This window comes from Leucopleurus acutus, assembly GCF_964270905.1.
Source record: "Leucopleurus acutus genome assembly, chromosome: 4".
Classification (NCBI taxonomy): Eukaryota; Metazoa; Chordata; class Mammalia; order Artiodactyla; family Delphinidae; genus Leucopleurus; species Leucopleurus acutus.
This window is the reverse complement of record NC_139146.1, coordinates 150,547,055-150,568,182: the sequence shown is the minus strand read 5'-3', so window position 1 is coordinate 150,568,182 and position 21,128 is coordinate 150,547,055. Positions and strand designations below refer to the sequence as shown.

Genomic DNA, 21,128 nt, shown 5'->3' with positions numbered 1-21,128 from the left:
TCCTGTCATTCCTCTGGGTTTCTGCATGTGACACCGATGTGCACAATGCAAAGTGTAAACAGATGTAAATGGTGAGGGAGGGAGCCCGGCCAGTGTGTGGTTCTACACACTCCCCACACCCTGCTCTGGGCGCAGTCCGCCTCTCGTCGGAGTCGGGCGGCGGACATTTCCACCCAAGTCACAGGACGCTTGACTGGTTTATTTCACCAATATTTACTTATGGAAATCAAGGGGCGTGGCCGGGGCGGGAGGAGGGGTCTGGGGCCGAGGGGCTCCGACCCCGCAAAACAGCACCAGTAACCTTATCTGCAGGGATCATTAACCTTTCTGGAAAACGCAGCTGGCTGTGCTCTGAGGTTTGTCCTCAGAATGTGAGGAGCGCCACACAGATACCGCAGAGACTGTTCAAAGACTGTTGGGTTTACCTTGCGCGCTTTTGCTCCACCGTAGTGTGGCAGAAAAATGAGATTGCAACAATTCTTTTTTCTGTTTCTTGTTTTTATGATGAGTCTTCTACTTACCCCCGGACAGAGACCAGGTAGGACTTGGATGGATTTGTACCGAGTGACTTGTTTTCGTGCCTGTTTGTGTGAACGGGCCTCTGAGCATGACTGTGTCTCTGTCGGAAATCGCGTAGGTGTGCTTGGGGGTGAGTGTGTAGGATTTCAGAAGTATGTTATCTATCCCGTTAGGTCTGTTATTTGGATAGTTAAAAAGTAGCTGGATTTTAGAATGATGATAAATATTTGACCACTATTTTTCTAAATTCGAAGAAAATTGATCCCAAAGCTATCATAGATATGGTGTCCTTATAAGTAAAAAGAGAGCTGTTATTTCTAGATATATAGTTAGATGTGTCACTTTAAAAAGTGCCATTTTAGTATTATTGTGCTTACAGAGCCAAAAAAAGTAAAAAATATGCGTGGTCAAGATAAATAATATTAATTTACTTGACACAGTTTTCAAGGATTGTATCAGTCATGTTGTTCTTAACTAACAGGGATTTAGTAAACAAAGTTATTTTAAAGTGCTTTTACTTCAGAACCAAATATCTAAGATTTCAAAGCGCTGCCAAGTAAAAAAGAAAAAAAAAATTTGAAAGTTTTCTAAGGAAAAAGCCAACCCAAATTTAAATAGAAAGGTGACACCATTTATATCTAAATACTTTAGATTATTCCCTTGATAATATACTTCTCCATTTACAACAGAAAATGGTGCATAACTGGTTAAACATTGAGTCTCTGCCTTTTAGTTAGAAGTTTGATCACTGAGACTATTTCAAATGAGGTTTCCTGGTCTGACCTCTTTACATAAATAAGAAAAAAGTTTCAAGTTAGCAATTCAGAAAGCAGCTGATCCCTTCTTACTGTTTATAGCAGTTGCTATTCAAATTGTTTCTCCTCTCAAAATACAGAGCAACTTGGACAACAGTCTTGTAAAATATTTGTGATTAATTCACTACGTAAACTAAGAAGTCTAGAAACATTTAGAAAGAAGTCATGTAGGAGAAGAATTTTACTATTAAATCCCACCATCAACAATGAACTGTTAGGAATACCCATCGTGAATTCGCATCCCATTAATTTTTTATATCACAATCACATCTGAACAGAGAGCAAATAATCACAGTATAATCTGGATCGAAAGTATTCCCTCAGTCTTCAGATTAAACAACTAATTTTCTGTAAACGCCCCTGATATTTTCCTCTTTTTTTTTTTTTTTCCAGCTAATTTGGCAATGAGAAGAAAATTGCACAGGTACAACTGCCTTCAGAGGAGATGTATGCCTCTGCATTCACGAGTGCCCTTCCCCTGAGGTACTTCTGATGGAAAGAGTTTTACTACATTTAGGCAATGTTCCAGATTACATATACCTGAGAATGCTTAAATGGCTTTAGAGTGATGTCAGTTTAAGGAATGCATACTAATGGTTTGCATACTAACAGTGAAATGAAATGATGTTTGGGAATGGCTTTAATCATTTAATGGGATGGAGGAGGAAAATGTAGCAAAATCTTGATAATTGTTGAACCTGAGTGATAGTTACGTGGGGATTAATACCATTGTGTGTGTTTGAAAATTTTCATAATTAAAAAAATCAGGCACGAGGAGAATGTAATTAATTATAAAGGTATCTTGAAACACGTGTTTTGAAAATTCCTGACTAGCTCCCTATGCTGTCCAGAATAAGCACGTTTCCCATTCACACCACTCTATGCTTGAAAGCATTCGCACACGTTTGCCCAACACCACCAAGTGGATGATGTATTAGCCTCAACACTTAGTAATTTATTTTTCCTGAAAATATTTCTTTTCATATATAAAATCAACTTAATATTAATGACATGGCAGCTTTCCAGCTTCACTAATAGAATTGGTCATGATGGTTGCATCTTTAAGGATAAATTCTGAATAGAATTTTGTTCCTGATTTTACACTACCGCCATCACCAGTAATACTGCTTGAATCAGTTAACATCAAACACCGCCCAAGTTTGTTACTTCACACTAAAAAATAAGAAGCTTGACATTCCATTGTAATTATTTTAAGCTCTTTAATTCACATGAAATATAGCTTCCTTTAAAAAAAAGTCATAGAAATATCCCTCAGCTGGTTAACATAACACAGGCAGTTGCTCCATTAGCCTATTCATTTGGCCTGTGGACTGGAGCATTTATGGCACTATGCATCCAGGGAAAAGAATGATTGCTCTGCCTGGTGTTTAATACACGCTTTTCAAACCAGTGAAGACCCTGTAGTGGGATATTAAATAAACGAAGAGCAGTTCAGTAACAAGCATTTACCAAGAGGACTGAGACAAAAACCCAAGTTCTCTACGCCTGCATCTGTAACAAATTACCCTTTGCTATCAAAATACGAAAAAGAAATTTGGCGGAGAAATCCAGAAAGATACAAGAGGAAGTTCTCGAGAAGCCAATTAATGGGGACTAAAACATGCTTTAAAAGTGTCTTATATGTTAAAAAATCCTTTGGTGTATGTCGATAATGAATTTCAGTCTCTCATATAAATAACGGTAAAATCTGTGCTTAGGAGGAGTGGAGAAGTTCATGATTTTTCCAGCACTCCTCCACAGATAACAAAGAGGCATTTCACAGTAGCAAGGGAATTCCTGCATATGCAGGAAAGGATGCCTCACAAATGCAGACAAAAGCCCTTAGTCAGCCACAGGTTATATTGGCTTTCTCCACCAAACACCTGCCATAAAAACTAGGGCTGTAAGTAAACAAGATAGAGTAGTGAAATTTGAATTGTCAAAGTTAAGGAAAATTTTGACCTATAAAGCAAATTTGTAAACCAAAGGGAAACGTAAGTCGAAGCCATATAAACTATTTAATAATAGCAATCCTTTACAAAAGTTGGGTAATCCTTTTAAAGAACTGCTCAGGTTACAGCATCCATTTTCTCAGTGTTTAGATTAGTCCTACATTCCAGCTACAGTTCTTTGAAGAATGTGTAAAAGTCACATTTTGGAATCCAGCATTAGTATAAGAGCCACTGAAAGAAAAACGTTCATTTCCCCACAGGGAACTATATTTAATATCCAGTGATCAACCATCTAGAAAAGAACATGAAAAAAAATATATGTATAACGGAATCACTTTGCTGTACAGCAGAAATTAAAACATTATAAATCAACCATACTTCAATAAAATTTTCTTAAAAATTAAAAAAAAAAGATAATTTCCCAAGAGCTTGGTCAACCAGTACTGTAAGTGCTATATTCAAGTTTGACAGCATGATTCTCACTGCCCTAAATACTTGCATCTTTTTTATATGTCTTGCAACAAAGGTACTTTGACTACTAGATAAAGGCACTATAGACATAAGTAGTGGAACTCTGAGGCTGAATCTCTCTTCATTTGTCCCCCTCTGTTTTCTACGTGCTTTAGATAAAATCACATGTCTTGACTTCATTCAGTTAGGGTCAAGGAAGACTGTAAAGGGATAGGTAAGGTAAACATTTGACTTTGAAGTTTTACAGATTAACCTTTAAGAGTGGTTTAGACTTTCAGCTCACTTGATGGGAAAGCCCGATTACATTTACTCCGTCAATTTTTCCTTCTCACAGAGTCCCCCTCAAAGATCCTCAGTGAGATTTCCTAACTGTTGAGATAATTAAATAGAAAATCTTGCCATATAAAGTTTATTTTCTAATACTTTTTTTTCTCACAAATATTTTGGCATTACCTTCAGCCCTAAGTGAATTAGAGTGAAGGAAAGCAAAAGAAGGGTGTCAGGAAATCTGAGCTTATAGGTTGATGTGGAAATGAGGTAGGGTCTTTGAGGTGGGGACTCTGATGATGTCCCCTTCCAACAGTATCATCTCACTACAGCCCTGATTTTATCGAAAAATATGTGCTCTAGGTAACGACACACTCCGTTAACACATACTCTTTCTAGCTTTTTAATAATAGTTATAATACATGTTCATGGTATAACATTTTTTTCTAACAGTCTGGAAGAATACTGTAAAGTCAAAAGTAAAAGTCTTCCACCCTCCTCTGTTGCCCATTTTCCTTTCCCAGAGGTAATGGCTATGAAAATATTTTTGGTGAAGTTACCTTTTAAAATTGAGACCCTTGATTACCATTCAAATGTAAATGCTTCTACTTCTCTATTTTCTGCCTTTTTAAAAAGAATTGTTTTGTAGAAGTATAGTTGATTTACAATATTGTGTTAGTTTTAGGTGTATAGCCAAGTGATTCAGTTATATATTTTTTCAGATTTTTTCCCACTGTAGGTTATTACAAGCTATTGAATGTAGCTCCTTGAGCTATACAGTAGGTCCTTGTTGCTTACCTATGTTATGTATACCGTAGTTGTATCTGGTAATCCCCATAGCCCTCACTTGTCCACTTGGTAACCGTAAGTTTGTCTTCTATGCCTGTGAGTCTGTTTAGTATATAGATTCAGTTGTATTATTTCATTCCACTCCGACGTTGGGTCTCTGTGTGCTTTCTCCACACCCAGACAACCAGCCTCCATACTGTCTGCCTTACTCCTACGCCCTTTAAGTCATGATTCCCCCCCACCCCTGACCAAATCTCTGCTCTGCCTCCAAACTCTATGCAACCGTCCTGTTGTCCTGGCCCTTCTCACTCTATTCTGCCTCTTTGTCTTATCCGAAAGCCAACTCTGCCTTCAGTGCAGAATCTCCACTTTAGGGGAGCACTTCACCTCCAACTTTAGTGGCGCTCTCTGCAAAGAACTCTTCTTACTTTTAAGCACCTCTGATTCCCATTCAGTTCTATTTCAAGACTTTAATGACCTCCAGTTTCCTTAAACTTTTTAACCTCCTTATCCAACTCACAGCAAGAGATGATTCCTCTTCCCATCAAAAATGGAGGTAATCAAGCTTCAAAACCAGACCCTGCCCTCAAACTACAAACATCTACATCTGCAGCGTCTTCTGTTTTCCCCTCCTAGTCTTTCATTAGGAGATTCCTTTCTTGGTTATGGTTCATCTCTCCACACCTCAGGAACCTTGATCCAACAATTACTGCCTTTCTTCCCTAGCATGTTCAATATGTCAAAACTGATCTATTTCATCTTTAAAAAAAAAAAAAAAGAAAAAGAAAGAAGGTGCACCCTTGGCCCCATAGTGCTCTCTAGTGACCAGCTCAGGTTCTTCTCTGCACAGCCCAATTTCTTGAAAAGTGGCTACTTCCTTTCCTCCCATGTATTTTCAATGCACTGTTCCCACTGCATTCTGGGAAAGGTCCCTAGTGACTTCCTTCTTCTCAAATTCAGTGAACACATCAGCTGTCTCCGTGGGTCAAGTTGTAGAATGAATTTTCCTTGGTTTCAAAGATACCCTGCTCCCTTCTGACCATCTCTGGAATAAATCACTATTCCTTTCAGGACCTGTACAGGGTGTCCAACTGCCTACCTGGAATCACCTCAGCTGCCCTGCAGATACTTGAAGCCCATGGCCACAGTGCACATGCAGATCTCCACCATGGCTTCTGCACAGCTATTCCTGTAACTCAGCTCTCTGTTCCAATAACATGCGTGTCATCAGGAAAGACTTCCCTGTTGATCCTTTATGTAAAAAAGCAGTACCAAAATAAAGTCTTAAAGCAATTCTTCAACCTGCCCAAGATATTTCCAATTTTCCTTTTCCTGGATTGTTTTTCTCCATAATACGTAATGCCATGTGACATAACATGTATTTACTCTGTTGTTTGTTTAGCATCTTCCTCTCTTCATTAGAATGTAAGTTTCATGAGAACAGGAACTTTGCTTTGGTCATCAGCTCTTCAGAAATATTTGATGAGTGAATGAATGAATAGCTAAAAGTAAATTCTTTAATTCCTTCCACTCAGATATGTCCCCTGTGTTCTCAAAGTTACTGTGTATTAGGCACTGTGCTGTGAAACGTAACGTGGTACTGTCCCAACCTAAACTTCTGAGCAGAGTGCCCTAGTGTCCAGTTCTGTTCGGTTCCTCAGCCTGTCATTTCTACCTGACAACCTGCTTCCTCCTTTTCATATCTTTACTACTATTGCAGTGCCTGTTATATCTCTCCAACATGACTGCCACACCTTAACTGATCACTCCAGCCTCCAGGTCTCTTCTGGAAAATCCATTTTTTGTTTTATCATCTGATCTTTTTAAACTGTAAATCCAATCATGTCACACCTTGATTAAAATCCTTAACTGTCTCTGTAGCCTTCAGGACAGTGAGAACTCCCATAATTTAACAAAGGACACATTACAAAGGGTACCTCTGCGGCATCACCTCTTCTCCCCTGCCCTTTCTCAGAGTGGATAAGAGTTAAGACAGGACTGCCTAGGTTCTAGCTCTGGCCACACAGCTCACCCACTGGTGATCTCTGGTAAGTCACTTATCTCTTCTAAGCCTCCTTTCACTTCCAGACCTGGAAAATGGAGCTGGTAATGTAATGGTATGTACCTTATCGTAACTGTACCTAGCACATAGTAAGTGCTAAACAGGTAGTAGCTAGAATTATTAACATGGCTTTAAAGTCAGTCCATTCTTCACCTCTTGCCCTTCCTCAAGCTACACGTCTGCCTACTTACTCTTTTCCTCACTATCAAGTCGTCCTTCAAGACACCTTCCCTGGTTTTGATACCCCTACAGATTTTATTAGATGCCCACTTTTTGCTCTCAGCCCCGTTTGCATATACTTCTGTCAAAATACCCGACTCACTGCCCTGTAATAATGTGTTAACTGACTGGACTCCTCCCTACCTCCCTCCACACACTAGAAATTCTCTGAAGGCAGAGTGTGGGTGTTCTGACTTTGTTAAATTAACATTTGTTAAGTGGAGCACACAGTACAGAATAGTGAGCCTTACTGCAACACCTGACCACAGATATGTTGAAATAGAGAAGTTTATTACAGTCCTGGAGGAAGCACCGGGCATGCCTCAAGGGGCCACATGGGGAGGCCAAGGCAGAGTGCAGACAGAGAGAGGGGACCTGGGGGACACACGTGCCTTTAGTAGGGTCTGTGGTGGAGTCCTTTGGATTCCTGGGCAAGGGCCTGATAAGTCAATTCAGACCAAAAGAGCATGGTTTTGGTAAGCCCCAGGGGGTCTTACCTAAGGGGCACATAAGGTAACCAGGCCCTGGGAGACAGGGAGACTGTTGATCACAAGGGCTGCTGGGGCTTCACGTCAGGAACTTCTGTTTGCTTGTGACCTTGCACTGCTCTCCAGGGCATGTGCTTCGTTTGTGGGAGGCACTGGTGTCAGTGTAAAGCCCCACACAAAATGCGTGCCTGGCAGCAACACCATGGGGTAGCTTAGCTAGACTCTCATCATTGGGTTGCATTTATTTATCTTCCTATCTTCAGCCGAAAAAAGTGCCTGGGATACAGCACACACTCCAACAATTTTGCTCAAAGAAATGAAATGAAACTTTTATCAATATTTATTGTCTTAGCAATTAAGAGGTACTACCGTCAGGCCCCAACACGCATTTTCAGCTTTCTTTCCTGATATTAGCTGCCAGACTGAACTCTTCCTCGCTCATCTCACCAAGTGCAAACCCTGCCTCTCCCCCAGGGTTCTCTTCCAACTCCGTTTCCTATATGAGGCCCACCCTCATCCAAAGAGCTTAAAATAATGTTCCACTCTCAACAGTCACTGCATTTTTATCAGTAGGTTTTTAAAGTCATTTATCATATATTCTACTTTATTTCATCAAATTTTACCAGTACTGGAATGTGAGCTCCTTGAAGATAAGACTTGGCCCCTAAAGTTTAGCCTATAAACCTTTATAGTGTGTGAACAGCGGAGAGCAGCTTGAAGTATAGGGGATTTTTGCATGGACTATAGGATCTGTAGGACGTCTTGCTCAAGACTAAATAAAATATAGAAAATTACTGTTTTCTCAGTTAATCATAGTCTAGTGTCCGAAGACCATGTCAGAGAAAATCCCTAATGTTCCTAATTTACCGATGAAATAAAACTTTTTTATAAAGACCCTGATGCCTTTATGATAATATATACAATATAACATACTGAATATTTAAATATACAGCTAGGTTTTACATATATATTATTATAATACATGTACATTCCCCTATGCAAAATACGTATATGATGGACTAAAGCCAAATTTCAGAGTATTCTTCACTTTGGAAACTGATTTCTCATTACAAAGTGTGTAATAATTCTTTTTGCAGATACTTAGTTAAGGTAGCTGTTGTCTAACATGTTTAGGAATCTAAAATTTCTTTGTAGCATACATTTTTTGTTTGTTCTCAATTATGTATTCAATTAGTGACCTGGTGATATAGGTAAACTTTATTATTGCATAGCAGTAATGTATTTGAAAAATATATTATTCTTAGACAATAACAAGAGAATATTTTTTAAGTGACTTGAGAAAAACAAAATCACTTATCATTAACTCCTTCAATACATTCCACTTTTGGATGTATTTTTTTTTAATAGTGATGTGTGATATTGAATGCCACAATTCTCTCCACACTACCAACAATATCAAAATGTGAGATGAATTCTAAACTTTCCTGATCTTAACAAAATTATTAGCAATTTTCACCAGAAACATTAAAAATCTTGTCAGTGTATCTACAATTCCTCAGAATATTGCTAATTTATAATTAAAATCCTTGAGAGCTTACCTGTTACCACTCAGAATATTTATAAACAAAATAATAATGCAAACCACATGTCTTCTGCTTTGCTTTGTTAAAATTCTATTAGAGAAGAGAAATAGGCAGAATAGACAGGCTTTCCCAAGGCCTCCTTCACTGGTCTTGGCCCTGCACACCTGTGGTCATGCCTAGAGCTTGGGTCAGCCACTGCCACTATTCTAATCCCATCAGGCCTTCCAGAGCATTGACCCTTGACTGGTCCCTTTCTCCTGCTAAGACTGTATAGTTCATTAGTTCCATAATTTCTGCCAGTATTACACGTTCTCCTGCTGCTCTGTTTTCATCTCATTGTTCTGGAAGGATCCTGAATTCTTCAAACAGGTATGTTATTGCTGCTGGAGAATACATAAGAAGTCAGATAGGAAATCCTTCAAATTCTTCATCGGATCCCAAACTGTACAGCAAACCTACATATCTGTGGTCAACTTGCTGCCTTGCGCTCCACAATAACTGCTTCTAACTTCTTCTATTCACCTCAAATTTTAGGCCCTAATCTTCAGGCAGATGGCCTTGCCCCATATCACAGAGAAAAGAGAAGTCATCACATGGTATATCCCTCAGCTTCCAAGTACAAAACAAGACTCCCATCTAACCCCCCTCCTCCTCTGCCCACCCTGACCCTCCTCTTCCTCTGGGTTTCATGGAAGGTCTGACCGTTGCTCCATCTGTGTATGGATCCCTTCCCTTCCCACTTTCTCAGGAATCTCAAACTGCCGCTTTCACACTGTCTTCATGCTCTCTGCCCTCTGGATCATCGTGTCAACATGGAGGTGAGGTTTAAACGCTGGTAAGGCTACGTAGTAAAACAACACACGCACACACTCCTTAGTCCAGGCTCTCGAATGAGTCTTCTGTACTCCTCGTCTCCAATTCATTATTTTCCATGCACATTTTAACCTACTCTAATCTTACGCCTTCTTTAAAATAACGTCAATAATCTTCATTTGCTTAGTGCTTAGTTTTCCCTCTGATTTCTCAGCAGAATTTAGCAACTGACTACACTCAATCTGCAAAACTCCCTTCCCTTAAATTCCAGGATACCACACTTATACTTTTCTGCTAAATTCTCAGCTGACTCTCTGGCTCCTAGGCAGGTGTCATCTTACCTGGAAAGACTTGCACGGCGGAGTTTCTCTACTCTCTCCTGCTCCGTTTCAGCCATTCCTTTGGCCTCCGTTCCCTCTTCACGCGGAGTGGTAATACTCTGCAGGAAAAAAGGAAGATCATCTCAGTGAGAACAAGCAAAGCCTATTTATTCAGAGCTCGCTATGGCAAGGGAGTAAGCCACCATGGCTATTTGGCTATTAAGAATAATTCTGGGAGGGACGGTGGGAGGAAGGAAGGAAGGAAGGAAGGAGGGAAGGAGGGAAGGAAGGAAAAAAGAAAGAAAGAAAGAAGATAAAGTAAAATAAAATAGAGTAAAATATAATAAAGTTATTAAATTAAAAATAATTATTAAGAAAAAAAATTAAAAAACAAAAACGGACGTATAGGGCCTTAGGACAAATGGTGGAAGCAAAGCTATACAGACAAAATCTCACACAGAAGCATACACATACACACTCACAAAAAGAGGAAAAGGGGAAAAAATAATAAATCTTGCTCTAAAGTCCACCTCCTCAATTTGGGATGATTCGTTGTCTAAAGGAGGGAAGAATAATTCTGTTCTGAACGTTCATGTACGAGTTTTTGTTTGAACATCTTTTCAGTTCTCTTGGGTGTATACCCAAGAGTGAAACTGCTGCATTATATAGTTACTCTGTGTTTGACTTATTGAGGAACTGCCAAACTATTTTCTACAGTGGTTACAGCAATTTACATTCCTAACAACAATATGTGTGTTGCAATTTCTCTACATTCTCACCAGTACCTGTTATTATAGCCATGCTAGTGCATGTGAAGTGGTATCTCGTGATTTTGATTTACATTTCCCTAATGACTAACAATGTAGAGCATCTTTTCATGTATCCACTGGCCATTTGTCTATCTTCTATGGAGAAACAGCGATCCAAATCCTTTGCCCATGTTTTTCAATTGACTTACTTGTCTTTTTATTGTCAAGTTGTAAAAATTCATTATATATTTTGAATACATGGCCCTCATCAGATATATGATTTGCAAATTAGTTTCTTCCATTCTATTGATTGTCCTTTCACTTTCTTGGTGTTGTCCTTTGAGAACAAAAGTTTTTAGTTTTGTTTTGTTTTATTTTGTTTTTTTTTGCAGTACCTGGGCCTCTCACTGTTGTGGCCTCTCCCGTTGCGGAGCACAGCCTCCGGACGTGCAGGCTCAGCGGCCATGGCTCACGGGCCCAGCCGCTCCGCAGCATGTGGGATCTTCCCAGACGGGGGCACGAACCCGTATTCCCTGCATCAGCAGGTGGACTCTCAACCACTGCACCACCAGGGAAGCCTAAGTTTTTAGTTTTGTTAAAGTCCAGTTTGTCTATTTTTTCTTTGGTTGCTTGTACTTTATATGTTAAAACGCCATTGACTAATCCAAGGTCACGTATATTTACATTTATATTTTCTTCTAAAAGTTTTATAGTTTTGTATCTTACATTTATGTCTATGATCCGTTTTGAGTTAAATTTTGTGTATGGTGTGAGGAAGGAGTCCAACTTCTTTTGCATATGGATATCCAATTGTTCTAGCACAATTTGTTGAAATTACTGTTCTTTCCCCCACTGAACTACCTTGGCACTACTGTCAAAAATCTGTTGACCACTAATGTAAGGGTTTATTTCTGGACTCTCAGTTCTATTTCATTGATATAATGTCAATCCTTGAACTAATCCTATAATAATTCTATTGATGATTGCATTATTATAGCAAGTTTTTAAATCAGGATGTGTGAGTTCTCCAATTTTGTAGTTCAAGATTGTTTTGGTTATTCTGGTTCCTTGAATTTCCATATGAATTTTAATATCAGCTTGTCAGTTTCTGCAAAGTGGCAGCTGTGACTTGGATAGCATTATCTTTAATCTGTAGATCAATGTGGGAAGTATTGCTATCTTCACAATTATGTTTTTCAATACATGAACATGGACCCTTGAGCAACATGGGTTTGCACTGTGTAGGTCCACTTACGTGGATTTTTTTTCACTAAGTAAGTGCCACAGTCCTACACAATCCATGGTTGATTGAATCTGTGGATGTAGAACCACAGATACAGAGGGCCAACTGTAAGGTTATATGCAGATTTTCAACTGTGTGAAGGGTCAGTGCCCCTAATCGCCACGTTGTTCAAGGGTCAACTGTAATCAGATCTAACTTAGTTTATCTCAACATTTTATAATTTTTTAGAATACAATTTTTATACCTCTTTTGTTTAGCTTACTCCTGATATTTTATTCTTTTGGTGCTATTGTAAGTGGAATTTTCTTAATTTATATTTTTGAATTATTCATTGCTAATATATAGAACTGTAATTGATTTTTGCTTATCGACCTTATATCCTATAACCTTAATGAAATTATTAATTCTTATAGATTTTAGTAGGTTCCTTAGGATTTGCTATGTATGAGCTCATGTCATCTGCAAATAGATGTAGTTTTACTTCTTCATTTCTAATCTGGATGCCTTTTCTTTTCCTTGTCTAATCGCCCTAACTAGTCTGGTGCAATGTTGAATAGAAGTGGTGAGAACAGACATCCTTGTCTTATTCCTGATCTTAGATGGAAAGCATTCAGTCTTTCACCGTTAAGTATGATGTTATGTAAAATGTGAGGTCAAAAATGTTGCGGGAGTGGGCAGTAAAAGTGCAGATTTGTTAGAATGTGTTGGAACTTAAGGGATCCCTTAAGTGATCACTTAAGGGATCCCTTAAGTTAAAGTTCACACTTTAAACTTACACAATGTTGTTATATGTCAATTATATCTCTATTAAAGCTGGAAATAAATTTTAAAAAATTTATACTGCCTAGAGAAACCCTGGCACCAGTAATTCTCTTCCTGTAAAATATCCATGATCCTCTTAAGTGAAAATTAGTTATATTTTTCCCTACCATATATTTAAAATGTATTGCTAACTACTAATTATTAAATGGTCTTGTAGTATTAAGAATCCTCAGAACAATTTTAAAAAACTGAAGTATAGTTAATGGACAATATTACATAAGTTACAGGTGTGCAATATAGTGATTCACAATTTTGAAAGTTTATACTCCATTTATAGTTATAAAATATTGGTTATATTCCCTGTGTTGTACAATATATCATTGTAGTTTATTTTATACATAATAGTTTGTACTTCTTAATCCCCTACCCCAATCTTGCCCCTCCCGTTTCCCTGTCCCTAAAGGTAATCACTAGTTTGTACTCTATATCTGTGAGTCTGTTTCTTTTCTGTTATATTCACTAGTTTGTTGTATTTTTTAGATTCCACATACAAGTGATATCATACAGTATTTGTCTTTCTCTGGGACCATTCTGTTTGTTAAATAAAATACCCCAAAGTAAGATTTTGGTTCTGATATCTTTCTTTAACCTGCTCCAAATAACCTTCTTAGCTGGTATAAATATCAGAAATCAATGTCCATAATATTTAAAAAAAATAGTTGAGAGTACCAATGTGGGTCACTGAGCAAATCAAGATTATTAGATGAAAAATAATTTAATGTAAAACCTCCTTAATAGCATAAATTCAGACTTTTAAACAAATACAGTGCTGTATTTATATTGAAAGGTAAGAAAATATGAAGTTGCTTTCAGCACTGAAAAACCGTGGTAACTTTTCATAATTCATCGGCTATAAAAAGAAATTAAGCATGAGTAAATTGGTCTGCTGGATAGCATTTCTTATTATGTGTTTCTTTCTCCTTTGCTTCCAAATCTAGATCTTCTCTATCTAACTTCTCCAGATCTACCAGAAGAGGAGTGAAGGAAAAGATACCCACCCACGTAATAGTGTGATTGATTAGAAGTTTCTGTTTGAAAAGGAATTGTTTGAAAGCAATGGGATGGCTTATTAGTTTCACACGATTCTCTTCTTTCTGGTTTCTCTTTAGAGAGAGAATAAATTCAAAAGCAATTCCAGTCTGAAGTATAATTATTTGCTTGCATAACAAAATTCTCTTATCTTTTTCTGCACATTATTATTCTTACCTGGTTTAAGAAGAAAAACTCTTTAATCTCTTAGAACTCTCTAACAGTAAAAAGTGTAGGAGTTTAAAATTGTCCTTTCATATTCTTATAATTTTCCGAAGGTATTAAAATTACTTTTTATATGTTTGAGTGATTGTAAAAAAAAATCCTAAATCTGAAATCAGTTGCATTGGCTATTTGGCTTTGCAGAATAGGGAGAAAATTATTCGTTCATTGATTATTTATATAGAGAGACTAAGAAAGAAACTATTAACTGCTACCAATGTTATATAATAGGCTTTAATGTTTATGAACGTACTTTTTACTTTGAATAATATCCCTTTATAGTTGTAAAATAAAGTCTGAAATACTAATTGTAGTTCAGTTTATATTACAGCTGAAATGTTTATTTCTGAACCTATTTTTCAACATGTCATCATAAGAAGCCAATGTCTGATTTCTTTTGAAGTTCTGTTTTATGCCCTTCATTCATCTGTATAGACAGCTTCTTAGAAAGGCCAACTTAAAATTGAAATTTAAAATACACTGGGCTTCCCTGGTGGCGCAGTGGTTGAGAGTCCACCTGCCGATGCAGGGGACACGGGTTCGTGCCCCGGTCCGGGAAGATCCCACATGCCGCGGAGCGGCTGGGCCCGTGAGCCATGGCCGCTGAGCCTGCGCGTCCGGAGCCTGTGCTCGGCAACAGGAGAGGCCACACACTGAGAGGCCTGCGTACCGCAAAAAAAAAAAAAAAAAAAAAAATACACTTATGCCAATAAAGTCTCAAGCAGAGTGATGTCTCCAGTATCTGAGTGCTCATCATTCTGCTAGGCTTTATTTGGGTGTGGTGGTGAGACATGTAAATAAAAACTCAGAGGGAATTTAAGGATATGATTACCAAAGAAGGACATTATCCTCAGTCTGCATTGTACTGATAATTAGTTGTTCTCAGTTGTTAAATATGCTCCTAATTTGTATTTATTCAAAGACTGTTAGCTCACTGCCATAAAGTTTTAATTATTTTACTGTAAGTTAACGCTAGATATGAGATTTACATATTCATATCTTGACTAGAAATTTTACTTTGTAAACATTCTAGAGTGGGAGAAGCCATAAACCTTTAATCCCGATTTTGCCAAAATAAAAAATTGAGATTTATATATAAAGAATTTGAAATATAAATTCTGATACATGAAAGTTTGTCTCCCTTTCATAGCTAACTTGTTAACAGTGTTTTGGGGGGATGGAAGGTGCTTATAAAAGTACTGTAATTAAATTTACACACAAACAAAAGATGTTTTATGATATGTGTTATTTCATTATTTAAATTGGATATTTGGGGGGAACTCTGAATGGTTTTCTAGACGAATTATAATTCCTTTGCACAAGTGCATTTAAGTAGAAACATAGCTATTAACAATTACATTTGTTGAAAACACATATGTACTTATTTATATAATTTGTACAAAAAAAAGAAAAGATTCATACAGCTCAGATACATCTCATGGAATACAAGCCTACACTTTTGCATCTCATGGAATACAAGCCTAACTTTTTCACAGAAAAAGTTAAAAACCAGCCGTAATTAAATGGTTATAGATTTGAAGCCTACACTTTTGCATCTCATGGAATACAAGCCTAACTTTTTCACAGAAAAAGTTAAAAACCAGCCGTAATTAAATGGTTATAGATTTCTGCTCATACAACTTCAGTAATTGTTCAATAAAACACTCAGTGATTTGAGTGTCTAGTTGTCCTTGCTTGTGTAAGTTCAGAGTATTGAGCACAGCATGGTAGAAATGTTCCTGTACTTGTCTCTTTTTCCATTGTTCCTTTTCATTGGGGCATTTAAGACTGATCATACCTGCCAGTGCAGATCTTTTACCTAATTCAAGATTATCAGAGGAAAGGCAAAGATTCTCGCAAAATTTATTTAAAAACTCAATAACCAGTGGCATGTACGTTGAAAGTGGCACACCAGCATAAGTCCATGGCAGTGGAGCCATGTTTTATTCACTGGCAAGGTGAAGGGTGAGACCAGAGGAGTGTCAAATATGTGTACTTTAAACTTTACCTTCTCTGTGATTTGGTGTTTATTATTTTTCTATTAAAAGTTCTTTGCAATTTCTAACATTTTCAGAACACAAAGGAAAAGAAATTTTATATAGTTTAATCAAGATAGCTAAGGGTATCAGAAGTAACGGCGCCACCTCAATTTGGAGTCATGGGTGGGTCAGTGAAGTGAGCAGATACAGAGTAGTGGACCAAAGAAGAGATGTAAATGTTGATCCCTTCTTTCTTGGCTCAGTCCCTTCCAAACTCCATGAAATCAGTGAGGGCTTTGGTCCCTTCATCATTTTCACTCTCCTGGTGCCAGTACTAGAATAAGTGGGCAAAAAATTTAAGGGTGTGCCCAAAACCTCAGTAGTCAAGACAAGTAACACCATTTTTAACATCATTTTTGAAAAGAAAAAGGACAATGAACAAAATATCAAGCTTTTAGATAAGTACAGGATGAGCTGAGCCATGTCAGAGCCTAAGGAAAAAGATAAAAATTGGAAATTCTAGTCCTATCAGTAACTATAGCCTTGTTTTAACACATTAGAGCCTGAATTCCAACCCTCTGTTTCTTCCCTTTGTTCTCACTTCAACAAATAACTTCACTCCCTAAACTCCAGATCTATATTTCATCTTCCATTCTTGGCTTCCACCTGGCCAGAGTGATCAAGGAAAGAACACCGGATTCTAGCCCAGCTTCATTTTATATCTAAGCTCTCATCCTACTATAAAATCATATAATTGGATTCCAATGAGTCTTGGTAAGAGACAGTGTGGTTGATAATTTGAGGCTCGGGCCCCTGTCAGCTGCTCTGCAGAAAAGTCCTATCAAGCTCCTCTGGAAATCTGTCATCTGATTGTACACGAAGGATCCACAAGAACTACCTACACCATCTCCTGACTGTACACTTTCAGGATTATCACATTACTCTATTTTTGCAAGTTCTTATGATACCTTATATCAACTGTGGCAGTTGCTATGGAAGTGGCCATATAATATTCTTCAAAGTCTTTAACTTGGTGTTAAGAGCAAAGAATATTTTGGTATATAGCCATTTCTGTTTTTCTATTTTTCATGTAATGTTTCCTGTGATGATGTGTTAGTAGGTCAGTTTGCCCACTATTTTCTTCCTTCCAAAGGAAGGAAGCTTTTGTATTTCATAACTGATATAGTTATGCTTAACTAAATATGACTTGTATAAACTGAGCCACAAGTGTCATGAAAAGTTCAAATACTATAAGTAAACCAAAACAAAAATATTTCTAATTTTTCAGCATTTGGAAAAATCTTTTAATAATATTAGCTTTGAAAAATGAAAAAAAGTTCTAAACTTGCAATCTGTTTTTAAAAATTGTGTTTTCTGTTAAACACTCTTTTCCTGTGATAAGACTTTAGATGACTGTTATTCATATTGTAATTTTTGGCGTTCTGTTTTTAGAGTGTTTGAGCCCTCTTTCTTTTTTTTTAATTATCTAGGTTTAATTTAAAGTGCACTTGTTAGTAAGGATGGGACAGAAGAAGGGAGAAAAGAAGGGGTTCCGCCTCTGCAAAGTGATTTCCCCAAAACCTTATGGGATTAAGTATCATTTTGCCCGTTTTTAGATGAGGAAACAGGAACTAAGAAAATGAGAGTAACATTAGCTACATACAGCTAGTAAATTAATAGTAGTACTTGGAATACAAAGCCAAGCGCCTTCCAAAATGTGCTCTTAAGCACTAGGATATAAGAGAAGTTTTAAACTATTTATTAAAGCCACAAATTATATAACATGAAATTAAAAATAGTTTCCTGACCTGCAACTGAAAAATGAAGAAAATTTTCTGGTTCATGGGTTTACGCCTTTGAAATCATCAAGCAGGACCCTGTGGACTCTCCCTGGGTACAAATCCTTTCTGTGTCCCCCGTTTCTTGTTTGTAGGAAAAAAGGCTTCAGCATCCTAGACTTTCCCTGAGTACCAAAGGGCAGATTCAAATAGTTGCTAATCAGGGAAGTGAGAGAATGCTAAACCAAAGGAGGAGCAGTCAAGAAACAGTAGTGCAGGGACTTCCCTGGTGGTGCAGTGGTTAAGAATCCACCTGCCAATGCAGGGGACATGGGTTCGAGCCCTGGTCTGGGAAGACCCCACGTACTGTGGAGCAACTAAGCCCGTGAGCCACAACTACTGAAGCCTGCGCGCTCTAGAGCCGGTGAGCCACAACTACTGAGCCCGTGAGCCACAACTACTGAGCCCACGAGCCACAACTACTGAAGCCCACATGCCTAGAGCCCATGCTCCACAACAATAGAAGCCACTGCAACGAGAAGCCCGCACATGGCAATAAAAAGTAGCCCCTGCTCGCCGCAACTAGAGAAAGCCCACGCGCAGCAACGAAGGCCCAACACAGTCCAAAATAAATAAAAAAAATAAAATAAAAAAATAATAAATAAATTTATTAAAAAAAGAAAAAAGAAACAATAATGCAGCCATGGGTGCACAGTCGTGGTTCCTCCTGAAGGAATATACATAACTCTATCTTTGAATTCTTCTGTAGGAACTAAGGTCTCAACCCAAGAGGAGGATGGTAACTTCCAGCTGAGCAGTAGATTCCTGGAGCACTGCTCTGTTACCTCACCACCAAGCAAACAGAAGAAAGTCACACACCCTGCAGTCCTCACCCCAAATTTTGCCTATAAAAACTTCTCCTGGAAAACCATCAGGGAGTTTGTGTTTTTTTGAGCACAAGCCACCCATTCTCCTTGCTTAGCCCTTGTCCTCACTTTTTGCTCTGAGGCAGATCAGTGTAGTGATCACCACTTCAGCTTACTTAACCAGAGACCTGTGTATTTCTCTGTTTGTACAACTCATACTTAATTCAACAAAGTTTGACTTCATTCCTCCCAATTTTCTTTCCTCTCCTTTCAAGGACTTTTAAAAATTATTCTGTTTGCTTATCTTTTAAAGAGAAAAAAGTATCTGCATAAAATAAAACTCTTTCTTTTGTTTATTGTCATATTTAAGCAGAATATTTTTTATTCTAAAAATAATTGTATCAAAATGAGACAGGAGGGAAGGGGGCAGGGCACAACCTTTATAAGAATGACATAGCCATTGAGCATACAACAAAAACTGGTTAGAACCTACTGGGCCCAAGATGGCTGAAGATTCAACTTCCAGTAGACTTTGAGCCTCATTATATGCTCATTGTGATACATTAGCATATGCTAAATTGAAACAGGAGGGAATGGGATAGGGTACATCCTTTAAAAGAATGACATAGCTGTTGAGGACATGACAAAAACTGGGTAGAACCAACTAGGTCCAAGATTGATACTGAGCAGGGCCTCCATGACCTGCCTCCATGACCTTCCCTGAGTTCCAACTGGCAGATTCAAACAATTGTTAATTAGAGAAAGGAGGGGATGCAAGACCAGGGAGAAACAGTCAAGAGAAACAGTAGTGCAGCCTTGGTGCAAGGTCCTGGTTTCCCATCAATGGATACACACAACAATATCTTTGAGCTGTTTTGCAGATACTGAAACCCCCTCCAGGTGGGAGAAGTTAACAATTAATGATGGTATGCTGCCCACAAGCATGTAGACCCCAGACCAGTTGGAACCTGAAGGTTGATGATGCTGACTCCTACTTACCTCACCACCAACCAACCAGAAGAATGTCCACAAGCTGATCACACGCCCTTTGAACCATTACTATAAAACTTCTCACTAACCTCTCCAAGTGGGGACACATAGTTTTTCGAGGCAGGAGCCTGCTGTGTCCCCCTTTGCCTCACAAAGAACTAAAGCTCTCCTTTTCTACTTCACCCAAAACTCTGTCTCTGAGATTGGATTCAGCACCGATATACAGAGAAGCTGAGCTTTTGGCATCAAGATGGTGAAAGATTTAACTTCCAGTGGACCTTGGGCCTCACTATATGCTCATTGTAATACATTAGCAGATGTTAAATGACACAACCACAGGTGCCACGACGGTTCGAGGCTGACCATAAAAGCTCAAAAAGTGGGCGGTGGTCCAATTCCTGGAAATCTCCACCCCCTTCTCCAAAACAGTTGGAATACTCCTCCCACTCATCAGCCTATGAAATTACCCAGCCCATAAAAACTAGCCAGCCCATACTTTGGGGCCTCTCACCTTCCGAGATGGCCCACACTCCGTCTGTGGAGTTTCTCCTAGTGTTGTTCTTGCCTTTTGAGACAGACCGCATTCTGTCCATGGAATGTGTATCTCTCTAAATAAATCCACTTCTTACCTTCGCTTGGTCTCTCACTGAATTCTTTCTGCAACAAGACACCAAGAACCTAAGCTTCATTAAGTCCTGAGATCAGGTATGTGATCTCAATTAAAAGACAGGGGGTTAAGTCCTGATCTGGGTTTTGGCTGGGTTCAAGTCCTGGCCTGTGGGTCCAAGTCCCAATCTGAGTTGCATGGTTTCAAAATGACACACCCACAGGTGCCATGACAGTTCAGAGGCTGACCATAAAAGGCCAAAAAGTGGCCAGAAGTCCCAATTCCTGGAAATGCCCGCTTCCCCAAAATAGTTGGTATAATCCTCCTACTTATTAGATATGAACTTATCCAGCCCATAAAAACTAACCACTGGATATCATTTCGGGGCTGCTCACACCATCTGAGACAGACTGCATTCTGTCTTTGAAACGTTTATCTCCCAGGGCTGTTCCTGCCTTCTGATATGGACTGCATTCTACCTATGAAGTGTGTATCTCTAAATAAACCTGCTTTCACTCGTCTTGCTCTTGAATTATTTCCCACAGGAAGCCAAGGACCCTCACTTGGCAGCCCGTCCCAGGGAC

The 21,128-nt window shown here is 38.5% G+C and overlaps 1 protein-coding gene across 2 annotated transcripts; it reads left to right on the top strand.

The window, feature by feature from the left end:
* Positions 1-233: 233 nt before the first annotated feature.
* Positions 234-15,570, top strand: APELA (apelin receptor early endogenous ligand). Of its 2 annotated transcripts, none has more exons than XM_082838705.1 (3): positions 234-538; positions 1,728-1,817; positions 5,885-9,180. In XM_082838705.1, exons 1-2 carry the CDS (start codon positions 463-465, stop codon positions 1,814-1,816), a joined length of 165 nt encoding a protein of 54 aa, XP_082694831.1. In that variant the 5' UTR covers positions 234-462; the 3' UTR covers position 1,817; positions 5,885-9,180. The 2 variants fall into 2 exon arrangements, with proteins under 2 accessions (XP_082694831.1, XP_082694830.1); XM_082838704.1 differs by lacking the exon at positions 5,885-9,180 and adding an exon at positions 14,012-15,570 and having other exon boundaries at positions 244-538.
* Positions 15,571-21,128: the final 5,558 nt, after the last annotated feature.

Excerpts from the sequence above, each read along its gene's own strand:
- APELA (XM_082838704.1), top strand. The coding sequence starts at position 463 with ATGAGATTGCAACAATTCTTTTTTCTGTTTCTTGTTTTTATGATGAGT. Across the intron at positions 539-1,727 it reads TACCCCCGGACAGAGACCAG|CTAATTTGGCAATGAGAAGA; the intron begins GTAGGACTTGGA and ends TTTTTTTTCCAG.